The sequence below is a fragment of the Oncorhynchus mykiss genome, chromosome 18 (genome assembly GCF_013265735.2).
Source record: "Oncorhynchus mykiss isolate Arlee chromosome 18, USDA_OmykA_1.1, whole genome shotgun sequence".
In the NCBI taxonomy this organism is placed as follows: domain Eukaryota; kingdom Metazoa; phylum Chordata; class Actinopteri; order Salmoniformes; family Salmonidae; genus Oncorhynchus; species Oncorhynchus mykiss.
The window spans coordinates 20574546-20596207 of record NC_048582.1 but is presented as its reverse complement, the minus strand read 5'-3'; the positions used below and the strand labels follow the sequence as shown (position 1 = coordinate 20596207).

The following is a 21662-nucleotide window of genomic DNA, read 5'->3' as shown; positions in this document are numbered from 1 at the left end:
CATATCAATGACAAGAACCCTATTGTTGAACAGATTTGCCTTCAATTGACATATACATTTCTTGCAATGCATTTATCAAAATTGGCAGGAATTTTGTGGTCTCTAAATGTGTGTTACTCAAACACACGAACGCATTGAGCAAACGTTGATCACGATAATATTTCCAATCGATATTGTTCAAGTAGCTTGAGTCATTTGCGGTCATGTCTCGACAATGGAAAAATAGATGTCACCACTGCTTCTTAGATGACTCTAGTGTCATGGACATAAGATAATCTCATGGTCATAAATGAAACACTGCTACTTAGAGAATGTAGTGGCAAAATGCAAATGTTTATCCATATTTCAGCTAACAGCATCCATAGTGGATCCATTACAAGGAATAAGCAACCCGTAAGGGTAAGGGCACGCCCAGGCACTGTGAGAGATCCATTCACACCCATTCAGTTGGGTGGCTGACGCGCGCTTGGGAACCTTTGTCACTCACTCACGTCGCTGTGTTTTCAGGGATTGTGGTGATTGAGAGAGATAGCCACTCTTGTTACTTAATGCCCTTTCCAACCATGATCTGAGTGTCTCGGTTTTTGGAGACTTATGTGCGTGTCAGATGGTGGTGGCAGGACGGAGATGTTACACATGAGAAGCGGTAAATTCGAGGAATATGGCGACAGCTGCCGCCTCCCCTGCTCGTTTTGAATCCACGACAATTAAGGTATGGCAACTAGCCTCACCTTCTCTTTCAGATTATACCTGTAGCCTGTGCTTATTGTTCGTGATAAGGCTACGCAACGTATTTAAAAGCAAGCCACTGCACTTGTCTAGACGGATTTATTAGCCATCAATCGATTCCTAACTTGTTTCACACCTTCATGTGTTTGGCTATGCGTTTCATGATGACAACATACCTGTGTCTCTGTTGGTAGCTTACCATTTGGTTTCTGTCTGCCGTTTGGTGTATGAGCCCCAAATTGGTGTTTTCTGTGTTGATTCGCGTTTCAGCACCATGGACAGCAGACGTGTTCAGAGAAAATTTGGCTACGCAGCAATACGTACTAATATGAACGGTTACTACTACTCATATGTCACATTTAATGTATTGATATAACAACAGTATGTATTGCTTTAATGTATGTCTTGAGTACATACTTATGTGTTGATAACAGCCTACATAAAGTCTCGAGGGATTCGTGTAACTTTGAACAGATCTGACAAATTCCAGCTGTGATATTGATCACAGGCCGAGTATGATATTCCCGAAGCTTCTTTATCCCTATCACAGACAGACATCATCATATTAAAACAACCTTTTTAAATGTGGAGGTCGACATTTGAAACATTCTTTGAATAAATGCCGTCCACCCAGGACAATCTTTTGATTTTAAATGAATTCGGCAATGTAATGTCCATTCAAAAACCCCTAATATACAAGACAGTATAGCTACCGATGCATGCTAGAACATGAGATACCATTTAATTCATCTTTAGAGTATAGAAATAATCAGTGTCTGCGGTGTTGTTAGACTCCAGGCAAAACAAGCCTTCAGAGACTGGTTCAGTTGGGGGAGTGTGTACTAGCATAGGGTCTTGTAAACCTCTCATACGGCTCTTAGGTGACGTGCTGTCAACTAACTCACACATCGGAGCAGTGGATCCCCAGGCTGTCTTTAGAACACAAGCAGATGTGTTTATGAAGCTCCCTATGGGAAAAGCCAGCTAGCACACAGTGACACAGATATTGTCTACAGTACAAAGAACCATAGGATATATGAGGTCACTGTAATTCCTCATTTATGCGCCTATTCCATGCCATGAATTAGAACAAAGATGATTTCGAGTCACACTTTATTTAGATAGTCCTGACAATCCATCTGTAAATGCTGAAACAATGGTCATACTATCAACAAACTCTCTGTTGATAAGCAACTGGTTGCTAAGGTTACGGTTACGGTTAGGTTCAGAATAAAGGTTATAGGGTAAGGGCTAGTGCTAGGATAAGGGTAACGGTTAAGTTTAGGGTTAGGATAAGGGTTAGGGTTAGTCGATAGTTAATTGAATTGTTATTTACAGTCTGTAGAAACACCAATCAACTCTGAAAACACCTACTTTGATGTCAGTTGCTCAAATGGCAATCAGAAATCAAATGGTGTTAACCTGATGAATGCAAATGAGATCCCTCCTCGGCTGGGCTAGGAGCCCCATGGAAGTGTATGCTGGGTGCTGTGCCACTGTTTTGGATGTGCCATGTGTCAGTAGTAGCCTCATAAGTCAGACAGTATAGGGTTGCTAGGTGACACAACTGCAGCTCCTCCATTGTTTCAGAAATATAAAATGATAAAGACTGACAATGAAGGCTATGTCAGTAGTACCATTCTGTAACGAGGATCACAGTGCTAAAGATGTGATGAGAGAGGAGCCGGTGGGGGAACACAGTCGTATTCCCTGGCCCCTGCTCCCAGACAGGGAGGCCCCCACTGCCCTCACTGGCCTCTGGATATGTGTTGTCTTAAAGGTACAGGTTTTGTTCTAAGGGCCCACTTGGGTTTTAGGGGAGTGCTTGTTTGTATTTCTCCCTGGGCCTCTGGAGGAAACAGGGTAGGCCTTTGGAGAGAGGTAAAAAAAGATAAATGGGGGAGAGGTGTGTGTGGGCGTTGATTGATGTTGATGGAGAATCAGGCCATGGTGAGAGAGAAAATGAGTGTTTATTTCCATCACAGATGTATCCACAATGAGTGTGATCTATCCACAGCTGTTGGCTGTTTTTAAATCAACCACAGTGGCAGTGACAACCCTGGGGACATATTGAAAGTCACCTACATAGAATTACATTTTAATAAGCTTAAAAAAAATCTCTGTGGTCAGCTACATCTCATTTAACTTGGTGACCACTTCCCTTCTCATACAAATATAATTTTTTATTCGGCTGAAACAGGCCTCTGATGTCCAGTTTGGTTGGCCTCGGCCAAGGCTGTCTGTGTCCCTCTGCATCAGTTCAGGTCCCTCTTCGACTGTCACCAGCCTCAGCCCTCTCGCCTTGCCCTTGTCCCCGCCTATGACCCCCTGGGCATCTCGAAATAAAGACTACCCAGAGTTCAATGCGGGCAGAGGAACTGTGTGAACCCTCTCTAATGTCTCCCTTCCTTTTCACTGTGTGTGTGTGTGTGTGTGTGTGTGTGTGTGTGTGTGTGTGTGTGTGTGTGTGTGTGTGTGTCTGGTTGACAGTCATCCAGGGTTTCACTCTCAACAGTAGATATATCTACATGCATGAGCTGCGTGCACATTACCCTGTAATGCTCTTACCACGTTGATGTCTTTAAGAGGAAATATACTAGGATTAAGGATGCTACACTAAGTCTCTTTGATCGTCCATCAGAGAGAGAAATGAACCAGGTCCCCGTGTATGATGATGTAATGGTATATCTGAACATGGTGCTACAGTACAGTAATTTACAGCAGAAGTCATGGGAAATTAAGATTATATTGCCATTCATGTTTCAGTTGTAAGTATTTGACATTCATTTTAGGGGGAGGGGAGAGTATTTGTCTAAACATACAGTAGAGTACTGGCTGTATCCCAGGCAACTTGTCATGCACAACATGTGCTGTAGGCTAAATGTTGTAGCTGGGCCTTCCTGATCTCCCTCCCTCCCTCTCTCCCCAGCCCCCTGCCCTGGCGGAGCCCCAAGCTTCCCTGTGAAGGAGCACCATGACAAGATGGCACAGCTGCTTGTACCGCCCGGACCTGACAGCTTCTGCCGCTTCTGTCCTGACTCGCTTGCCGCCATCGAAAGGCGCATTGCCGAGGAGGAGGCCCGGAAACCCCGCGTTGACCGCTGTAGCGACAGCAATGACGACAACGAGCCTAAGCCCAACAGCGACATGGAGGCAGGGAAGTCTCTCCCCTTCATCTACGGGGACATCCCCCAAGGCTTTGTCTCCACCCCTCTGGAGGACCTGGACCCCTTCTACTCCAACCAGAAGGTACTGGTCACACCCACACCTAGCCTAAATTCCAGATCTGTTTGTGCTGTCTTGCCAACTCCTATTTCATGTCATATGGGACTCAGGCTAAACCCCACCCACAACCTTTAAAGTTTGGTGTATTTTTCTATTCAAAAGCATTATGATACATTCACAAGACATTGCAAGACTCAATGGCAATCACATTAGCCCCTGCTGGCCAATAATGACACATAGGAGTTCACATAATGTTCTGAATTGTGGAAACATGGTGCCATGTCCTTATGTTGCCTTCATGTGCCATGTTGTGTCCTCCTCAGATGGTGCCAAGGCTAACTAGCAGCCACACTCTAGGGTCCTCTATACATGGTGCCAAGGCTAACTAGCAGCCACACTCTAGGGTCCTCCTTACATGGTGCCAAGGCTAACTAGCAGCCACACTCTAGGGTCCTCCTTACATGGTGCCAAGGCTAACTAGCAGCCACACTCTAGGGTCCTCCTTACATGGTGCCAAGGCTAACTAGCAGCCAACACTCTAGGGTCCTCCTTACATGGTGCCAAGGCTAACTAGCAGCCACACTCTAGGGTCCTCCTTACATGGTGCCAAGGCTAACTAGCAGCCAATGCACAAGTGACAGGAACCGGGCGAAACTGTGGCCCCAGCTGAGTCTTTCATGTAATCATCAAGACACAATGTACTGTAGAAGCCCCTTCTGTAGGACGGCTGTTTACAGAGCCTACCTAACACTTTCACACTGCCATGATCAGACACACACATACACACCCACATAGACGGAAACACACACACACACACACACACACACACACACACACACACACACACACACACACACACACACACACACACACACACACACACACACACACACACACACACACACACACACACACACACACACACATATCATGAGCCCATCTGAGAGAGAGAGAGGGACTGCCTGGCTGCTCTCCTGTCCTCTGGGGTTTGAGCGTGCCAGACAGAAGGATCAACACCAATAGTAACAGGACCACAGGACAGCCTCAGCACACCATCAACACTGGAGGACAATGTCTTGGCCTTGCCTTGGTGCTGTGGTGGTGTGTACAGCTGGGATGGGTGTGTTTCACAGCCACAGTCACTTCTTGTAGTCTTAGTTCCATAGTCTGTTGAAGGTGTACTACATATTACTGCATGTCATTTGGGAAACTCAACTCTTCCTCACTCTCTCTCTCTCTCTCTCTCTCTGTCTCTCGGTCTCTTTCAGACATTTATAGTATTAAATCGCGGCAAGGCAATATTCCGTTTCAACGCCACTCCTGCCTGTTACATCCTAAGCCCCTTCAATCCTCTACGGAGAATAGCAATTGCAGTTTTAGTACACTCATATCCTTTCACATCTATATCAAGGTTTGGTTTGATATAGTTTGGTGTCATATAGAGCAAACACGTGAGAGTAATGTGACTAAATTGTATGTTGACTTTGAAAATATGTTATGGTAACCATGTGACCTGACCAAGAAAATCTCTGGGTCGATATTTCTAGGCTGTATAGGGCATGGAGTTTTTCCGGGTAACTTTTAATAAAAAATATATATTTCACCTTTACTTAACCAGGTAGGCTAGTTGAGAACAAGTTCTCATTTACAACTGCGACCTGGCTAAGATAAAGCAAAGCAGTGCGACATAAACAACAACACAGAGTTACACATGGAATAATAAACATACAGTCAATAATACAATAGAAAAAGTCTATATACAGTGTGTGCAAATGAGGTAGGATAAGGCAGGTAAGGCAATGAATAGGCCATAGTGAGTGGCTAAATAATTACAATATAGCAATTAAACACTGGAGTGATACATGTGCAGAAGATGAGTGTGCAAGTAGAGATACTGGGGTGCAAAGGAGCAAAATAAAAATAAAAAATAACAGTATGGGGATGAGGTAGTTGTATGATATATTTACAGATGGGCTATGTACAGGTGCAGTGATATGTGAGCTGCACTCACAGCTGGTGCTTAAAGCTAGTGAGGGAGATGTGAGTCTCCAGCTTCAGTGATTTTTGCAGTTCGTTCCAGTTCTCTCCATTCCTCCCCAATTAAATGGCAGCAGAGAACTGGAAAGAAAGGTGGCCGAAGGAGTAATTGGCTTTGGGGGTGACCAGTGAAATATACCTGCTGTAGCGCGCTCTACGGGTGGGTGCTGCTATGGTGACCAGTGAGCTGAGATAAGGCATGGCTTTACCTAGAAAATACTTATAGATGACCTGGAGCCTGTGGGTTTGGCGACAAATATGAAGCGAGGGCCAGCCAACGAGAGCATACAGGTTGCAGTGGTGGATAGTATATCGGGTTTTGGTGACAAAACGGATAGCCTATGGCCTATGGTCACGGAACACTCGGGGCCTAGTCCTCATTATTAGTTAGCCTTGATGTGACATTGCTTTACATGTGTCTCTGAACGTGTTGTGTTCTTTCCTTGACTTGTGTCTCTGTACGATGTTCAGCATGTTAATCATGTTCACCATTTTGACCAACTGTGCTTTTATGACTCTGAGCAACCCCCCGGACTGGGCCAAGAATGTTGAGTAAGTAACTTATATTCTAGATTTAATTCCTATAGGTTACTTATTATTGGCTGTTACACTATTCAATTGACACCAGTTTTTATAGCTTCCTTTGTAAGACACAAGATACAATTCTGTTTCCAGTGTGAGAATGCGTAATTGCGTTTCTCAGACATTTTTACTGTGAGAAACCATAAGAAATGAATTAGCATGACAATTCAAACATTGGCTACGCTCTAGTATCCACCACAGGAGGTTGGTGGCACCTTAATTGGGGAGAAATGGAGAGGAATAAGTGGAATTGTATCAAATACATCAAACACAAGGTTTGATGCAATTCCATTCGCACCGTTCCAGCCATTATTATGAGCCATTCTCCCCTCAGCAGCCTCCACTGATATCCACACTAGCATAAGACTTACAATTGTTTTCTTTCCATCAAAATTGGAACAGAGCCGACACTGGCACAGGAGAAATAGTGTTGTTTTGATCTAGCCGGAAAACAGTTATAAGATTTTGATTGAATAGGGCTGTTGTTGTTGACTTCCATAGTAACCATCATAATGCCTTTCTGTCTTGGTTTGATCAGGTACACATTCACAGGAATTTACACATTCGAGTCTCTCATTAAAATCTTGGCGAGGGGGTTCTGTGTGGGGAAGTTCACCTTCCTCAGGGATCCATGGAACTGGTTGGACTTCATGGTAATCTCCATGGCGTAAGTATTACCACAGATGTACAGTTGAAGTCGGAAGTTTACAAACACTTAGGTTAGCGTTATTAAAACTTGTTTTTCAACCACTCCACAAATATCTTGTTAACAAACTATAGTTTTGGCAAGTCGGTTAGGACATCTACTTTGTGCATGACACAAGTCATTTTTCCAACAAGATTATACAGATTATTTCACTTATAATTCACTGTATCACAATTCCAGTGGGTCAGAAGTTTACATACACTAAGTTGACTGTGCCTTTAAACAGCTTGGAAAATTCCAGAAAATGCTGTCATGAGTTTAGAAGCTTCTGATAGGCTAATTTACATCATTTCAGTCATTTGGATGTATTTCAAGGCCTACCTTCCAGCTCAGTGCCTCTTTGCTTGACATCATGGGAAAATCAAAAGAAATCAGCCAAGAACTCAGAAAAACAATTGTAGACCTCCACAAGTCTGGTTCATCCTTGGGAGAAATTTCCAAACGCCTGAAAGTACCATGTTCATCTGTACAAACAGTATTACGCAAGTATAAACACCATGGGACCACACAGCTGTCATACCACTCAGGAAGGAGACGCGTTCTGTCTCCCAGAGATGAACGTACTTTGGTGCAAAAAGTGCAAATCAATCCCAGAACAACAGCAAAGAACCGTGTGAAGATGCTGGAGGAAACAAGTACAAAAGTATTTATATCCACAGTAAAACGAGTCCTATATCGACATAACCTGAAAGGCCCCTCAGCAAGGAAGAAGCCACTGCTCCAAAACCGCCATAAAAAAATCCAGACTATGGTTTGCAACTGCACATGGTTTGCAACTGCACATACTTTTTGGAGAATGTCCTCTGGTCTGATGAAACAAAAATAGAACTGTTTGGCCAGAATGACCATTGTTATGTTTGGAGGAAAAAGGGGAGGCTTGCAAGCCGAAGAACACCATCCCAACCATGAAGCACGGGGGTGGCAGCATCATGTTGTGTGGGTGCTTTTCTGCAGGAGGGACTGGTGCGCTTCACAAAATAGATGGCATCATGAGGGAGGAAAATGATGTGCATATATTGAAGCAACATCTCAAGACATCAGTCAGGAAGTTAAAGCTTGGTTGCAAATGGGTCATCCAAATGGACAATGACCCCAAGCATACTTCCAAAGTTGTGGCAAAATGGCATCAGGACAACAAAATCAAGGTATTGGAGTGGCCATCACAAAGTCCTGACCTCAGTCCTATAGAAAATGTGTGGGCAGAACTGAAAAAGCGTGTGCAAGCAAGGAGGCCTACAAACCTGACTCAGTTACACCAGCTCTGTCAGGAGGAATGGGCATGAATTCACCCAACTTATTGTGGGAAGCTTGTGGAAGGCTACCCGAAACGTTTGACCCAAGTTAAACAATTTAAGGCAATGCTACCAAATACTAATTGAGTGTATGTAAACTTTTGACCCTCTGGGAATGTGATGAAAGTAATAAAAGCTGAAATAAATCATTTACTCTACTATTATTCTGATATTTCAAATTCTTAAAATAAGTGGTCATCCTATCTGAGCTAAGACAGGGAATGTTTACAAGGATTAAATGTCAGGAATTGTGAAAAACTGAGTTTAAATGTATTTGGCTAAGGTGCATGTAAACTTACGACTTCAACTGTATGGATGACATATTTCCAGCTAGGGTCAATAGAATAGGATATTATCTAGCATTGCTGACTATATCAACAACAAGCATGTCTGAGTATAGGACTGATGTATGTATTCCTCCTAACCAGCGTAGATTTTTTTATATTTTAAGTACAATTAATATAACACTTCACTACAAAACTACTACTCATGTCACTAATCCAAATATCAATATACACTGACTATACCAAACATTAGGAACACCTTCAGATGCTCCCCCCCCCCAACCCCCCCCCCCCCCCCCCCCCCCCCACACACACACACACACTCAAAATGCTGGCCCATGACTAGTGTGAAAAACCCAGCAGCATTGCAGTTCTTGACACAAACCGGTGTGCCTGGCCCCTACTACCACACCCCATTCAAAATCTTTTGTTTTGTCCATTCACCTCCTGAATGGCACAAATACACAATTCATGTCTCAATTGTCTCGAGGCTTAAACATCTTTCATTAACCTGTCTCCTCCCCTTCATCTACACTGATTGGAGTGGATTTAATAAGTGACATCAATAAGGGATCCTAGCTTTCACCTGGATTCACCTGTTCAGTCTATGTCATGGAAAGTGCAGGTGTCCTTAATGTTTCTACACTGTGGATATTCTGATTCTGCCATGTAACTGGAAGGACTGGTTTGAAAAGTGTGGACACGGAGGTCTGTCAGGCCACAGAGGTCAGTCAGGACACAGAGGTCAGTCAGGACACAGAGGTTAGAGTTATGAGGTCAGAGCAGTGCTCTACACTCAACACTCTAGACCAGTGGTATTCAAACTTTTTCAGTGGAGACCCCATTTATTTTTGCCAGAATTTCTGAGGACCCAGTTTATTTTGTTCTCGCGACCCCATCCCAAATCTAATGACGCAGCCATAATTCATTACATTTCTATTTTTACATTAACAAATAGTAATCAATTAATTCCATTTGAATCTCTCTTCAAAATGAAAAGAAACCATTAACTACATTTACTAAATAAAATTGTATTTTTCAAGTAATCTTTCTCAAAAACGTATATACTGTATGTATGATATCTAACGTATTCCTGTTTATGGTGTAGTGCATTTGATCTAATTAATTCCACTGTGAAAGTGTGTGCTTGACGTGTATTCATATGCGCGTATGTGTGTACCTGCGTCTGTATGTGTGTGTGTGTGTGTGTGTGCATTTGCAAGTATGTCAGCGTACAACGCTGATTTTTAACTGTGCATTTAATCCTGCAGGTATGTAACAGAGTTTGTAAACCTAGGCAATGTTTCAGCTCTGCGCACTTTCAGAGTTTTGCGAGCTTTGAAAACTATCTCGGTAATCCCAGGTAAGAACCTATGCCTGCTCTCACACCCGTCAGCCAAGATGTCTTTTGTTTGTGACATTTGTCGACCCCCCCCCCCCAACCCCCAACCCCCTTGTGTTGTCATGGTGTGTGTCCTGTGTGTGTGACTTCCCCCTTCCTTCCCTCGCTCCTCTTCCCTCCCCCAAACCTCCCCCCTGCTGCCTTCCCTTACAGATATGTGACAGAGTTTGTGGACCTGGGTAATGTCTCGGCCCTCAGAACCTTCAGGGTTCTCCGAGCCCTCAAAACTATATCAGTCATCCCAGGTGAGAGAGCCAAGGTCAGAGGTTAAAGGTTAAACACTTAAATGCTAGCAACAAGGCTATAAGCTAACAGCTAATGGCTAATTCACTCCATCTGAGAAACAGTAACTGCTCATCTCACGTTTAGCTTAGCCCAGCGTTGTTGCCTCTGTCACGCTGCCTTTCCACAGGCCAGTAAAAGCAGGAATCCGGGCCCACTCCACCGAGATGGAAAAGATTCCACACTTTGACACATGACGTTACTTTCATTTTCTTCCTGTAATTCTCTTTCTTTGTTATCTTGCCCTTTGGGGAAATTAGGTAGAATATTTATGATTTTTTTGTATTTTTATGCATGAGACATTGCAAAAGCCAATTTGTGTGGTGAGCATTTGTGTCTAGGGTTCCCCCTCTGTCCTTGTTCTATGTTGCATGTATGTCCTGTTCACTGCGAATGGTGGTTGTTGAATAGGGATGTACTAGATTGATGCTAGGCAATGCCATGACACACACTCTCACAAAGTTGTCATCGCCCTGTTTCATGGATGAACCAATCACATCATTGGATCCATGGTTAGTGGAGGTCTCTAACCTCAACCTACATCAGCTCTCTTTCAAATCAAAATGTATTTGTCACATGCACCGAATACAACACATGTAGACCTTACAGTGAAATGCTTACTTACAAGCCCTTAACCAACAATGCAGTTTAAAAAAAATACAAATAAAATAAGAAGTAAAAGTAAGAAATAATTATAAGCAGCAGTAAAATAACAATAGCGAGTCTATGCACAGAGGGTGCCGGTACAGAGTCAATGTGCGGGGGCAGCGGTTAGTCGAGGTAATTGAGGTAATATGTACATGTAGGTAGAGTTATTAAAGTGATAATAACAGAGATAATAATAACAGAGAGTAGCAGCAACATAAAGGGGGGGGGGGGGGGGGCAATGCAAATAGTCTGGGTAGCCATTTGATTAGATGTTCAGCAGTCTTATGGCTTGGGGGTAGAAGCTGTTTAGAAGCCTCTTGGACCTAGACTTGGCACTCTGGTACCGCTTGCCGTGTGGTAGCAGAGAGAACAGTCTATGACTAGGGTGGCTGGAGTCTTTGACAATTTTTGGGGCCTTCCTCTGACACCGCCTGGCATAGAGGTCCTGGATGGCAGGAAGCTTAGCCCCAGTGATGTACTGGGCCGTACGCACTACCCTCTGTAGTGCCTTGCTGTCGGAGGCCGAGCAGTTTCCATACCATGCAGTGATGCAACCCATCAGGATGCTCTCAATGGTGCAGCTGTAGAACGTTTTTAGGATCTGAGGACCCATTCCAAATCTTTTCAGTTTCCTGAGTGGGAATAGGTTTTGTTGTGTCTTCTTCATGACTGTCTTGGTGTGCTTGGACCATGTTAGTTTGTTGGTGATGTGGACACCAAGGAACTTGAATATTTCAACCTGCTCCAATACAGCCCATCGATGAGAATGGGGATGTGCTCGGGCCTCCTTTTCCTGTAGTCCACAATCATCTCCTTTGTCTTGATCACGTTGAGGGAGAGGTTGTTGTACTGGCACCACACAGCCAGGTCTCTGACCTCCTCCCTATAGAGGTCAGAGACCCTATAGTCATTGTCGGTGATCAGGCTTACCACTGTTGTGTCATCTGCAAACTTAATGATGGTATTGTAGTCGTGCCTGGCCGTGCAGTCATGAGTGAACAGGTAGTACAGGAGGGGACTGAGAACGCACCCCTGAGGGGCCCCTGTGTTGAGGATCAGCGTGGCGGATGTGTTGTTACCTACCCTTACCACCTGGGGGCGGCTGTCAGGAAGTCCAGGATCCAGTTGCAGAGGGAGGTGTTTAGTCCCAGGGTCCTTAGCTTAGTGATGAGCTTTGAGGGCCCTATGGTGTTGAACGCTGAGCTGTAGTCAATGAATAGCATTCTCACATAGGTGTTCCTTTTGTCCAGGTGGGAAAGGGCAGTGCGGAATTCAATAGAGACTGCATCATCTGTGAATCTGTTGGGGTTGTATGTAAATTGGAGTGGGTCTAGGGTTTCTGGGATAATGGCATTAATGTGAGCCATGACCAGCCTTTCAAAGCACTTCATGGCTACAAACTGAAGTGCTATGGGTGGGTAGTCATTTTGTCAGGTTACCTTAGTGTTCTTGGGCACAGTGACTATGGTGGTCTGCTTGAAACATGTTGGTATTACAGACTCGGACAGGGAGAGATTGAAAATGTCAGTGAAGACACTTGCCAGTTGGTCAGCGCATGCTCAGAGTACACATTCTGGTAATCCGTCTGGCCCTGCGGCCTTGTGAATGTTGACCTGTTTGAAGGTCTTACTCACATCAGCTGCGGAGAGCATGATCACAGAGTCGTCCAGAATAGCTGATGCTCTCATGCATGTTTCAGTGTTACTTGCCTCAAGTGAGTATAGAAGTAATTTACCTCTCGGCTGTACTTCCCTTTGTAGTCTGTAATAGTTTGCAAGCCCTGACACATCCGACGTGCATCGGAGCCAGTGTAGTACGATTCGATCTTAGTCCTATATTGACGCTTTGCCTGTTTGATGGTTCGTCGGAGGGCATAGCTGGATTTATTTTAAGCTTCCAGGATAGAGTCCCGCTCCTTGAAAGCGGCAGTTCTACCCTTTAGCTCAGTGCGGATGTAGCCTGTAATACATGGCTTCTGGTTGGGGTATGTACAGTACAGTCATTATGGGGACGACATCATCAATGCACTTATTGATGAAGCCAATGACTGATGTGGTGTACTCCTCAATGCCATCGGAAAAATCCTGGAACATATTCCGGCCTGTGCTAGCAAAACAGTCTGTAGAAAAACTGTAGCATCTGCTTAGCATCACTAAAACCCCAAAACACTTAGTCCCTATCAAACTGAATGATCGCAATTTGTCTAGTATGTCATTATTACATTGCTGTACAGATCACTACGTAATGATATGATACGATATCTGTAGTGATCTGAGTCTATTCAAAAAGAGAATTTGATTATCAACCAAAATTAGACTTTCTGTGTAGACAGTTTGCCAGGGGTTTATCTAAGTGTGTTAAGAACTGGGTGATCTTAACACCAACAACACCATCTCTGGAGAGATCCACGATCCTCAACCAGGGCCTGTATGAATGTCATACAGAAACTTGACATATGGATCTCCTATGCCGCTTGCTAGCTATCATTGGGGGCTGAAGCATTTCTACATACCTTAGCATTTCTATACTACATTTCTATACCATATTATGTATCTGTTCTATTAATCAGTTGGAGCTGGTAACCAGGACTGTGTGTCGTCCCTCCCTTACAGGACTAAAGACCATCGTGGGCGCTCTGATCCAGTCGGTCAAGAAGCTCTCCGACGTCATGATCCTCACCGTTTTCTGTCTCAGCGTCTTCGCCCTGATTGGCCTGCAGCTCTTCATGGGCAACCTGAGGCAGAAGTGTATCCGCAACCTCGCCAATGACACGACCCCCGACGACCGCCTGAACAGAACTCTGGGAACTCCAGACTTAAATGGAACCGATTTCAACGGAACCGATTTCAACATCACTAGCTCCGTAAACTGGACTGAGTACATCAACAATGAGAGTAAGTTAAGTGCTTGTTTGTCTGCAGGGGCGCTGGGGTAATGAGGGTCGTGTTCTATACCTCAGACAGTATCTGAGTCACACTACTCAGACAGTCTTCATATTCTGTGTAATAAAACCAGACAGCCCATGCCCTGCCCAATTTCTGTGAAGCAGCGTGATAAAGAGTGACAGCGATTGGCCGGAAGGCCGGGGCAAGTGCAAGTAGTGCCCGGTGGGAAATTGTGGCAAACGTGGCGGATAATCGCCCACAATAACCCCCTTCTCCCCATCCCCCCCTACACCCTGTCTGTGTGTGAGAAAACAGGCACATAGAGAGAGAGAGAGAGAGAGAGAGAGGGCTCCTCACTGGCCGCCGGTGGGGCACGGCAGGCAGGCAGGCAGGCGGACACACAGACCAGACCAGCAAACATATGACACTGATGTCATGGGGAGAGAGGGGACAAGGCGGAAAGGGAGGAGAAGATAAATGAAGAAGAGTGAAAATGGTCTAAGGATAAAGAGGAAATGGATTTACAAAGATAGAGAGAGCGAGAGCGGGAGAGAGAAGATAGAGAAAACAGGGGAAAATGACAGTCAGTGTTGACTGATGCAATATCATGCAAATAAATCCATTTGAGTGAGAGATGGAAAGATGGAGAGAGTAATGGAGGATGTGAGTCACAGAGGTCTGGGAGGGAGGTGTAGCAGTTAGCTGCGTGAGAGTTCCAGTAAACCTCTCCATCTCTCTGCAGCCTGCAGCTTTTAGTATTCAAGGCCAGTAGGTCACGGGGTCAAACTCTCTCTTGGACGACTCTGTCCTCTTCCCCTGAGCTGTTGTACACTGTCAAACAGACAGTATATGTCTCCTTGACCTCCAGTCTCAGGGGATGCATTGGTTTATATCCTTGTATAATGCAATGTTTACTCCTTGCATCCTTTGTTTTTGTGAATTATTTATTTAATGACAACAATCTATCATTCACCCACAGTAGTGGCTATGGTGTTTATTGTGGTCCTCCTTGGTCCATAGTGTTCCAGGTATGGTCATGATGAGATATTGTTAGAGTTATTACCTCTGCACTATATATATACTGTATATACATTGGGGCAAATATGTATTTAGTCAGCCACCAATTGTGCAAGTTCTCCCACTTAAAAAGATGAGAGAGGCCTGTAATTTTCATCATAGGTACACTTCAACTATGACAGACAAAATGAGAAAAAAAAATCCAGAAAATCACATTGTAGGATTTTTAATGAATTTATTTGCAAATTATGGTGGAAAATAAGTATTTGGTCACCTACAAACAAGCAAGATTTCTGGGTATCACAGACCTGTAACTTCTTCTTTAAGAGGCTCCTCTGTCCTCCACTCGTTACCTGTATTAATGGCACCTGTTTGAACTTGTTATCAGTATAAAAGACACCTGTCCACAACCTCAAACAGTCACACTCCAAACTCCACTATGGCCAAGACCAAAGAGCTGTCAAAGGACACCAGAAACAAAATTGTAGACCTGCTCCAGGCTGGGAAGACTGAATCTGCAATAGGTAAGCAGCTTGGTTTGAAGAAATAAACTGTGTGAGCAATTATTAGGAAATGGAAGACATACAAGACCACTGATAATCTCCCTCGATCTGGGGCTCCACGCAAGATCTCAAGATTGCAAGATCTCTAGTGAATGACCTGCAGAGAGCTGGGACCAAAGTAACAAAGCCTACCATCAGTAACACACTACGCCGCCAGGGACAAATCCTGCAGTGCCAGACGCATCCCCCTGCTTAAGCCAGTACATGTCCAGGCCCGTCTGAAGTTTGCTAGAGAGCATTTGGATGATCCAGAAGAAGATTGGGATAATGTCATATGGTCAGATGAAACCAAAATATAACTTTTTGGTAAAAACTCAACTCGTTGTGTTTGGAGGACAAAGAATGCTGAGTTGCATCCAAAGAACACCATACCTACTGTGAAGCATGGGGGTGGAAACATCATGCTTTGGGGCTGTTTTTCTGCAAAGGGACCAGGATGACTGATCCGTGTAAGGGAATACCCCCCTGAATTGTACAAAAATGAATGGCAAGATATTGGCATTGGACAAACAGGTATGTAAAGGAAAGAATGAATGAGATATTCATCATGTATCATGAGATTTTGAGTGAAAACCTCCTTCCATCAGCAAGAGCATTGAAGATGAAACGTGGCTGTGTCTTTCAGCATGACAATGATCCCAAACACACCGCCCGGGCAACGAAGGAGTAGCTTCGTAAGAAGCATTTCAAGGTCCTGGAGTGGCCTAGCCAGTCTCCAGATCTCAACCCCATAAAAAATCTTTGGAGGGAGTTGAAAGTCCGTGTTGCCCAGCAACAGCCCCAAAACATCACTGCTCTAGAGGAGATCTGCATGGAGGAATGGGCCAAAATACCAGCAACAGTGTGTGAAAACCTTGTGAAGACTTACAGAAAACTTTGACCTCTGTCATTGCCAACAAAGGGTATATAACAAAGTATTGAGATAAACTTTTGTTATTGACCAAATACTTATTTTCCACCATAATTTGCAAATAAATTAATTAAATATCCTACAATGTGATTTTCTGGATTTTTTTTTCTCATTTTGTCTGTCATAGTTGAAGTGTACCTATGATGAAAATTACAGGCCTCTCTCATCTTTTTAGTGGGAGAACTTGCACAATTGGTGGCTGACTAAATACTTTTTTGCCCCACTGTATATATATATATATATATATATATATATATATATATATATATATATACACACACATATACATAATTCACAGTTTTGACGTCTCACTATTATTCTACAATATAGAAAATAGTAAAAATAAAGAAAACCCCTTGAATGAGTAGGTGTTCTGAGTTTGAAGGTAGGCCTTGAAATACATCTACAGGTACACCTCCAATTGACTCAAATTATGTCAATTAGTTTATCAGAAGCTTCTAAAGCATTAACAGCATTTTCTGGAATTTTCCAAGCTGTTTAAAGGCACAGTCAACTTAGTGTATGTAAACTTCTGACCCACTGTTATTGTGATACAGTGAATTATAAATTAAATAATCTGTAAACAATTGTAAAAAATTACTGTGTCATGCACATAGTAGGTGTCCTAACCGGCATGCCACAACTATAGTTTGTTAACAAGAAATTTGTGTAGTGGTTGAAAAACGACTTTTAATGACTCCAACCTAAATGTATGTAAACTTCCGACTTCAATTGTGTATATATGTATATATATACATATACTGTATATACTGAACAAAAATATAAATGAAACATGTGACAATTCCAATGATTTTACTGAGTTACACAACTGAGTTACACATGCTAACTGGAATAGAGCACTTGGCGCTAATACAAGAGAGTGGAGAGGACTATACTATTTCAGCAGAATTTAGTTGGTTAATTTGATGCAGTCAAGTCAGTCATCTATATTTTGGTTCAGTACACAGTATATTAAAGGACACCTTCCTAATATTGAGTTGCACCCCCCTTTATACAATATATACAATATATACAATACAGTATATAATGACAATAACAATTATTTTAATAAAGTGCTTTTGTTTATTTCACTTAAAGCACTCAACCACTGGGCCACAGCGTATTGTTTGCTTAATTCATAAATCTGAATTTTGTACAAGTTTGAAAACCCATTAAGATTATTTGCTAAATCTCTAATCTTTTAATTCAGTTTCAAACCTCCCTCCTATCTTTCCTCCCTGCCAGCCTCCCTCCTCTCTTTCCTCCCTGCCAGCCTCCCTCCTCTCTTTCCTCCCTGCCTGCCTCCCTCCTCTCTTTCCTCCCTGCCTGCCTCCCTCCTCTCTTTCCTCCCTGCCTGCCTCCCTCCTCTCTTTCCTCCCTGCCTGCCTGCCTCCCTCCTCTCTTTCCTCCCTGCCTGCCCGCCTCCCTCCTCTCTTTCCTCCCTGCCCACCTCCCTCCTCTCTTTCCTCCCTGCCTGCCTCCCTCCTCTCTTTCCTCCCTTCCTGCCTCCCTCCTCTCTTTCCTCCCTGCCTGCCTCCCTCCTCTCTTTCCTCCCTGCCTGCCTCCCTCCTCTCTTTCCTCCCTGCCCGCCTCCCTCCCCTCTTTCCTCACTGCCCGCCTCCCTCCTCTCTTTCCTCCCTGCCTGCCTGCCTCCCTCCTCTCTTTCCTCCCTGCCTGCCTCCCTCCTCTCTTTCCTCCCTGCCTGCCTCCCTCCTCTCTTTCCTCCCTGCCCGCCTCCCTCCTCTCTTTCCTCCCTGCTTGCCTCCCTCCACTCTTTCCTCCCTGCCTGCCTCCCTCCTCTCTTTTTTCCCTGCCCGCCTCCCTCCTCTCTTTCCTCCCTGCCTGCCTCCCTCCTCTCTTTCCTCCCTGCCTGCCTCCCTCCTCTCTTTCCTCCCTGCCTGCCTCCCTCCTTTCCTCGAGCGCTCCTCAACATATTGACTGATTGTTCCTCTCTCTGTTCCTCCTTGTAGGTAATTACTATTACCTCCTCAACCGCAGGGACGCCCTCCTCTGTGGGAATGGCAGTGGAGCCGGGTGAGACTTGACAACATCCTTTATTTACATAGCCAATTACATTCACCAACCCAGCCTCAACACGCATACGGAATTACTGAGCACGATTACATGCGCACAATAAATATGATTATTGTGCACTGTCAGATGAATGCAATAGTTTGATTAAAACCTTTACGTGCTTTGCAAGAAGAACGGTTTACCTAATAATCATGTTTAAATGGACACATCTGAAAATCAGCAGACAAGATAAACGTTTTACAACACTGAACATGTTATTTTTTTGCAAAGGTTATTTGATTGAGTTTGGACAAATGAAGTTTGTTTGTGAAAAATATTTCTAAGATGCATCCTTTCAGTTTTTCCGAACTCACTTCCCTCACGCATGCTTCCGGTCCTGGCACATGCACAGATCAAACACACAGCTGGAAAGGCCGATAAAGCTGTTTACACGTCCTAATAATTAGAAAGATTGCTCAGAAAACCAGGTGTTTTAATCAACTTTGACCTTACGCCGATTAAGATAATCAGATTAAGGTGTTTACATGACTAATGCCATACTCGGCCTTCTGCCATAATCAGTTTAATATCGAGTTATTAGTGTGCGTGTAAGCATACTCACTTGTTTCCTTAACACTTAGGCATTGACGACATGCTAACTAGAATAGAGCACTTGGTGCTAATACAAGAGAGTGGAGAGGACTATACTATTTCAGCAGAATTGACTAATTTGATGCAGTCAAGTCGGTCTAATAAAAACTAGTGCCACTTACAGTGGATAGAGTTAATGTAGTCAGGCAGATCTTAGTGAATCAAATCATATTCAGTGTACAGTTAAGTCGATCGAATGAAAACCAATGCTGCTCAGTGGACGCTGTAAATATCCACTGTATCGCTCTGTACTGTACAAGTGGCTTGTGGCAGTGGTTTAGTGACCACCACATGGTTGCTGACCTGTGTGTTCTGTATGGGGTTCTTCACCTCAGGTTGTGCCCAGAGGGATTCACATGCATTAAGGCGGGCAGGAACCCAGACTACGACTACACAAGCTTCGACTCGTTTGGCTGGGCCTTCCTGTCCCTGTTCAGACTCATGACCCAGGACTTCTGGGAAAACCTCTACCAACAGGTGGGCCAAAGCTATTGGTTAGAAACAAAATGTCCGCTCACTGTTTGCTGATCTGATATGCTTGACCCCCTTTTAGTGCTTTTTCATTGAAATCCCCTCCCTCTATCCCTCTCTCTCTCCCTCCCTTCCTTCTATCCCTCTCTCTCTCCCTCCCCTCCCTCTATCCCTCTTCCCCCTCCCTCTATCTCTCCCTCTATCTCTCCCTCTTTCCCCTCCCTAACTACCTACCTCCCTATCTCTCTCTCCCTCTTTTCCTCCCTCCCTCCTTCTTTTCCTTCCTCCCTCCCTCCCTCCCTCCCTCCCTCCCTCCCTCCCTCCCTCCCTCCCTCCCTCCCTCCCTCGCTCTGTCTCTGTCTCTGTCTCTCTCTCTCTCTCTTACTCTCTCTCTGTCTCCTTCTCTCTTCCTCCCCCTCTCTCCCTCCACCATCCCACTCTCTCTCTGTCTCCTTCTCTCTTCCTCCCCCTCTCTCCCTCCACCATCCCACTCTCTCTCTGTCTCCTTCTCTCTTCCTCCCCCTCTCTCTCCCTCCACCGTCCCACTCTCTCGCTCTCTGTCTCCTTCTCTCTTCCTCCCCCTCTCTCTCCCCCCGCCGTCCCTCTCTCTCTCCCTCCCTCTTAGACCCTGCGAGCGGCGGGGAAGCCCTACATGATCTTCTTTGTGTTGGTGATCTTCCTGGGTTCCTTCTACCTGGTCAACCTGATCCTGGCTGTGGTGGCCATGGCCTACGACGAGCAGAACCAGGCCACCATAGAGGAGGCAGCCCAGAAGGAGGAGGAGTTCCAGGCCATGCTGGAGCAGCTCAAGAGACAGCAGGAGGAAGCATTGGTATTGGCTGATTTTCTGCTTGTGCATTTGCATGAGAGAGTTTGACTTTTTAAAAATAATTTGCATTTGAGTCATTACGCAGACCATCTTATCCAGAGCAATGACACAGTAGTGGGTGCATACAGCCAAAGTCCTCCCTGTCTTTCTCTGTCTTTCCCTACCCTGCCCTCTATTGCCCTTCTCTCTTAAGTCCATAATCCTCTCTTACATAAGTATGTTTTGGTGCTTGCTTGGTGTCAAGCTTCTACAGACAAGGGTGCTCCATTACTATGGAAACAAGAGGTAGATAGAGAAGGAATAATTACTCTGTGCGGTATTGGTAGTACAGTATTAGCTTCCGTGGAGGGAGGGAGGTTCCATCTGCTACACATAATTTATTATTTACAATAACAGCTTGACCAGCAAGTGTCCAGCAATACAATAATAACAAAAACATGGGTATCACGAAGATGTTATATACTGAGTATAAGCATGGTTGCTTTTGAAAAATGAATGACTTTGTCTTTTTGTTGTAGTAAATTAATCCACAGTTATTCAGGTTTTGCAGGGCTTGTAATTAAAGAGCAATTGGGTTGTTCACTTGCTTCCGGAACAGATAACCTTTTAATCTTTGACAGTTTCGTTAGGAAAACAGTCCGTTTGTGGGACAAAACACAGGCCTCCATTTTTAGAAGTTCTTTGAAGATGATTTGGGTATTTTTGTGTTGCCTGCTGCTCTGCTCTGTGCTCTGTCCACCAAAGACGGGTGGTGGTTGCCGTGACAACTGTGCTTGTGTGTGATTGGCTGTCAGGTTGCCGCGGCAGCAGCCACAGAGAGCCACGGAGAGTACAGCGGCAGAGGGGGGCCCTCCTCAGAAGCCTCCTCAGGGACCTCCAAACTCAGCTCCAAGAGTGCCAAGGAGAGAATGAACCGTCAGAAGAAGAGAAAAGAGAGGGGCGAGCACAAGAAGTTCCACAAGTCCGAGTCGGAGGACAGTATCAAGAGGTTAAGCTTCCGGTTTTCGATAGATGCCAACCGGCTGTCCTACGAGAAGAGATGCTCCTCACCCAACCAGGCGAGTACACAGTGAGGGGAAAGGGTCATTGTCTTAGTCACCATTGTCCTCATTACCATCATCTTCCTCATCACTCCA

General features: G+C 44.6%; 1 protein-coding gene across 2 annotated transcripts in view; it reads left to right on the top strand.

Moving 5' to 3' along the window:
• The first annotated feature begins 454 nt into the window (after window positions 1–454).
• LOC110497093 (sodium channel protein type 2 subunit alpha) overlaps window positions 455–21662 on the top strand; it is a 37197-nt gene continuing 15989 nt past the window's right edge. Inside the window, exons 1-11 of one of the 2 annotated variants that reach the window (XM_036952241.1) lie at window positions 455–712; window positions 3659–3978; window positions 5223–5341; window positions 6454–6543; window positions 7112–7240; window positions 10411–10502; window positions 13800–14081; window positions 18533–18596; window positions 19562–19703; window positions 20323–20529; window positions 21321–21584. In XM_036952241.1, the coding sequence (XP_036808136.1) occupies window positions 3712–3978; window positions 5223–5341; window positions 6454–6543; window positions 7112–7240; window positions 10411–10502; window positions 13800–14081; window positions 18533–18596; window positions 19562–19703; window positions 20323–20529; window positions 21321–21584 (1656 nt within the window). In that variant the 5' untranslated portion in view covers window positions 455–712; window positions 3659–3711. Of the gene's footprint in view, window positions 713–3658; window positions 3979–5222; window positions 5342–6453; window positions 6544–7111; window positions 7241–10126; window positions 10219–10410; window positions 10503–13799; window positions 14082–18532; window positions 18597–19561; window positions 19704–20322; window positions 20530–21320; window positions 21585–21662 lie in introns of both variants that reach the window. The other variant, XM_036952242.1, reaches the window with a different exon arrangement.